Source organism: Myotis nattereri (genome assembly GCF_964212035.1).
Source record: "Myotis nattereri genome assembly, chromosome: 15".
NCBI classification, from domain to species: Eukaryota; Metazoa; Chordata; class Mammalia; order Chiroptera; family Vespertilionidae; genus Myotis; species Myotis nattereri.
In genome coordinates, this window is record NC_138090.1 from 46461531 (window position 1) to 46465987 (window position 4457).

At 67.4% G+C, this 4457-nt stretch overlaps 1 protein-coding gene across 1 annotated transcript; it reads right to left on the reverse strand.

Annotated features, from left to right (window-relative positions):
- Window positions 1-1470: 1470 nt before the first annotated feature.
- On the reverse strand, window positions 1471-4008 carry IRF2BP1 (interferon regulatory factor 2 binding protein 1). The gene has a single exon (XM_081108721.1). It carries the CDS (start codon window positions 3639-3641, stop codon window positions 1872-1874), a length of 1770 nt encoding a protein of 589 aa, XP_080964847.1. The 5' UTR covers window positions 3642-4008; the 3' UTR covers window positions 1471-1871.
- Between the last annotated feature and the right edge of the window lie 449 nt (window positions 4009-4457).

Here is a 4457-nt window from a genome sequence, read left to right on the forward strand (position 1 = left end):
ATGGTTAACCCAACCTCTATCTAGAATACACACACCGACCAGGCTGGGGGTGACTCCCCTGCCCCCCACCCACCCACCAGCTGTTCTTAAAGGACCAGGTGTCCTCCACAGCTCTTTGGCCCCCATTGAGAAGGAGGGCCCTGGTGTTTGGAGGCCTCTAGCCCTGAGGATGGGGGAGGGGGAGCTACCCAGTGCTTGGGGCTGCAGAGCTGTGTCTGGGGAGGCCAGATTGCCCGGGAGGGGTGCACAGGCAGGGGACTCCATCCAGTCTCACTTGCCCCAGGCTTATCGCCTGGTGTTATTTAACCAGGGGTGGTTTTCCCAGCCCTGCCCAGAGCCCAGGCTGGCAGTGCCAGGGGTGACTGAACACCTGAGACCTGATGGCTTGGGGGAGGGGGTGGGAACCCTCAGTCCAAGAACTGGGGGTTTAAGAACTCAAGATGTGGACAAACCGCACCCCCTACCCACCGCCCTAATATCTGGAGGTGGGGGCATGTGGTCTGAAGAGGTGTGCGTGGGACCCCTGGGCGACCCAGGTCAGAATGTTAGGATCTTCCCGATTGAGTGACTCACACCTGGCCTCCTGAGATTGGGGCAACCATGGTTGTAAGACAGAGGTGTAAGACAGGGCTGCTCGGGGGCAGAACTCCCATCCCCCATCTGTCCATCCGCCAGCCTTTGTGCCCGGCATTCCCTCTCCCCTCCCCGGAATTGCCAATCCAGGTCACAGGGGAGGCCGCCGGGGTGGGGGCTGGGCTTCTGGGGCTGCCCCTTCCCCTTAACCCCTGCTTGGCCACAGCCTGCCCAGGCCCCGCCCCCTGACGTCAGCGAGCAGGAAGTCCTGGTTAATGATCAGCCCACCTGGACAGGTGCGGGACCAGGCCCGGCACATCAGAGGCGGCCGCGGGGGGAGTGCTTCCCACCCTGCCCGTCAGGGTGCTGGGATGGTCTCCCGGATGCACACGAGGACCCAGTTCAGGCTGCCCGAGCGCCTCCCTCTTGCGCGCTTGGGCCCCATGAGGCCCGAGGCAGCCGAGGACCCTGTGAGTGTGACCCACAGCCGTCAGCCTCCTTCCCCGGGAAGTCCCTCTAGCAACCTCCCCTAATTCTGCCTCTGCCCCGCACGCCTCGCTACCCACCCTCTGAAGCCTCCTGCTGCCCCTTTCCCGCCCCTCATGGGCGGAGTCCTCCTCCCCACATTCTGGGTAAATACAGGGGAAGGACCAGAAAAGAAACCTAATTCCCAAGCGTGGCTATGGCTCCCGGGCAGCAGCCATCTCCTCTGGGCCTGTCCTGTCACCTGAAGAGCAGGCGATGGCTAGACCGTCTGACCAGCCGCCAGCGTTGGCAAAGGTCGCCAGCGGGCCGCCCGGGTGGAGAGCGACACCTGGAGGGCACACTGAACATCCTCCCTGCAGGACCAGCTCCGTCCCGCAGAGGGCGCAGCAGCTCACAAACTAAGGGACCAAGAAGGAAAAAACCCATTTTTCGGTTTATTGAAGGAGGAAAGGGGGCAGGAGAGGGGAGCAATAAAACGCTTTTGCTTCATTTATAAAGAGCGACATTTCCAGGAGGCGCCTTCTCAACGAGGACGGGCCGCCTCTTCCCCAACTACGAGCAGCAGCAAAGCTAAGCCAAGGAGGGGAGAGGGAAATCGGAGGGGCCAAGGGACCCCAAACACCCCCCTCAGACAGAAGCCACGAGCTTTCTCCCCCCACCCTCAATGCGTCTACCCCAGGGACCCCTCTGGGAGGAGGAAGGGAGTATGTACACAGTGGGGGTGGCACTGGGCTGGGGAAGGGAGGGAATAATTTATCCGCAGCAGCGGTGGGCGGCAAGGGGACGGGCAGCAGACTGGTGGCAGTGGTGGCCTAGGGGTCCCGTTCTTTCTTGACCTTGATGTCTCCAGCGAGGATGGTGGCGATCTCGCCCTGCATGAAGGCCCAGGGGACGGAGGAGCCTACCAGCGGGCACTTGTCTCCGCTGGGGCAGTACACCTCCCCCGCGGGGCCCTGCGCCTTGATGAACTCTCTCGAGCAGGGAAAGCAGAACTTGTGTCCGGGCACTGAGGGGCACTGGACGAAGTGGGTGTCTTCCAGCCGCTCGCGGCAGAGGGTACAGCACAGGGGGGCTCCAGGGGTCGCCCCGGTGCCGCTACCACCCCCGCTCACAGCTTCGGCCCCGGCGGTCGGGCTGACTTCGGCATCGCCATTTCGGGCCACTAGGCGATGCTGGGCTACGGGCTGGGCCGTGGAGGAGGCCGCTGGGCTGGCACCCCCGGCACGCCCGGGGCCCCCACCCCCACTGGGGTCCTTGGGGGAGTGGCCCAGAGCTTCAGCCACGTTCTTCAGGGCAGCGATGGGCGAGGGCATCCCGGGGGTCTCGGCGGAGAACGGACCACCCGGGGCCACCCAGTGTCGCTGCTGCTGCTGCTGCTGCTCCTCGGTGGTCATCTTCCCGGCCGCCTCGCCCTCGGGCTCGGGGGATGCCTTGCGACGGCGCGTGGCGGGCGCCAGGTTCCGGGACGGGGCTCTCGGGGGCGGGCCGCACAGGGCCGCAGGGGCCGGCTCCGGGTACTGCTGGGGCAGGGCCTCGGCGGGCGCCGGCTCGCGGAAGCTTCGGACGCCGTCGGTGAGCAGCTCCCCGAGCTGGCGCCACTCCCCCGAGCCGTGCCGGCGTTCGTATTCGAGGTACTTGAAGCCCGAGGAGGCCAGCGCCTTGCCCGGCTCCCGCAGCGCGTCGTGAAACATCTGGCGAGCCACGGCCAGGACGCCCGCGTACACGTTGCCGGAACCACAGGGGTATTCGGTGAAGAGCTTCAGCTCAAACTCGTAGCCGGGCGGGCGGGCGGCCGCGTCGAAGGCGAACACGCGCCCCACCAGCCCGTGGTCCTTCTTGAAGCGGACGTTGAAGGGGGCACAGGCGGACAGCGCCAGCAGCTGCTCCCGCACCGCCTTGGGGCGCCCGTGCCACTCCTCCGCCCGGCCCCGCATCGCTTCGTTCAGTTCGGCCAGACAGTCCGCATTCCTCTGCTGCTTCTCCTTCTCGAAATCGGAGCCGAAGATCGGGCGGGCGGCACTCAAGCCGGGCGCCAGCGTCAGTGCTCGGCTTCCCAGGCCGGTCACGGCAGCTGCCAGCAGCCCCGGGGGCACCAGGCCAGGCATGGAGCCAAGCAAGGCCCGGCGCGCCCCCTCCACCACCACGGCGTCCTCGCGGCCCAGCCCGTTGGCCAGGCGGGACCCCAGCGTGTACTCCAGGGCCGGCGAGGGCAGGGGGAGGCGGCCCGAGGAGGTGGCCCTGTCATAGCGGTCCTGGCCCGCAGCGCCGCTGCCGGTCCCCGAGGGTTGCGGCTGGGCCGGCGGCGGCGGCAGCTGGGGTCCCTGGGCCGCCGCCGCCGCCGCCAGGTCCTTGCCGGTGGGGTGCTTGAGGGCCGGGGGCCCGGGGGAGCGGCCCTCGGGGAGCACGTGGCTGCGCTTGAGCTGGCGGGCGGCGTCGATGAGCAGTTCGATGCGATCGGCGCCCTCAAAGTTCACGCAGCCGCGGCACACGGCCTCGCTGAAGTCCCACACCATGGCCCACGGCATCTTGGGCAGGTCGCACAGGTAGCACCACTGGCGGCGGGACGCCTGCACCGACGCCATGGCCCCCGCGCGCGCGCGCCGCCGCCGCCGCCGGGCCCCCGCGCTGCACCCGCCGCCGCCGTTCGATCCGCGCCGTCGACGTTCTATTCGTGTCCCCGGGAAGCGCGAGCCACGGTCGGGCCTTGGGCTCGGCCTCCCCGCGGATCCAGGCCCGGCCCCCCTTCCCCGCCCCCTGGGCCCTAAGCCTTTTTCCTCACTCCCGCCTCCTTAAAAAGGCAGCCGCAGAGGCACGTCGGCGCCCCCGTCCGGTCCAGGCTCCGGGCCGAGGCGCACAGCTCGGGCCCAGTGACGGGCCGCCGCCTCGGGCTCCCGCCGCTCGCGTCGCTTTCGCCGCCGCCACTGCAACGGCCGCCGCCGCCGCCTCCACCTTCTTCTGCCCCAGAGGCCGCTTCGCAGGGAAAGTTACATAACGCGCCGGCAAAGCCTTCTGGGAAACGTAGTCCCGCCGGGGCCGGTTCTTAAAGGGGACGGCTGAGAGGGACTCGTCGCTTCCCTGCCGCGCAACCCCTACCAACTCCTCCAAAAGGGCAGGGAGTTGGGCGCGCTTCGGGGAGCTCGGGCACAAGAGTTGGGGATGAAGATGTGGTACCAAGGGTCAGAGGTACCACGAATCCAGAAATTGTAGGAGGCGGACATGTTTCCGAGCGTGTACATAGTTTCTGCTCGGACTTGCTGTGCAGCTTCGAGCACAAGTCTTGCCCTCTCTGAGACTGAGCTCCCCGCCCATCAAAGGTAAGCCAATGGCCAGTGAAGAAGGCAGGCGCTCCTGGGTTGGGGTGGAGGGGCCCTGATTGGATGGTTTCTGGGTAGGGGACG

What these genes read in the sequence shown, in the direction of transcription:
- IRF2BP1 (XM_081108721.1), bottom strand. Translation starts at nt 3,641, where the DNA reads ATGGCGTCGGTGCAGGCGTCCCGCCGCCAGTGGTGCTACCTGTGCGAC.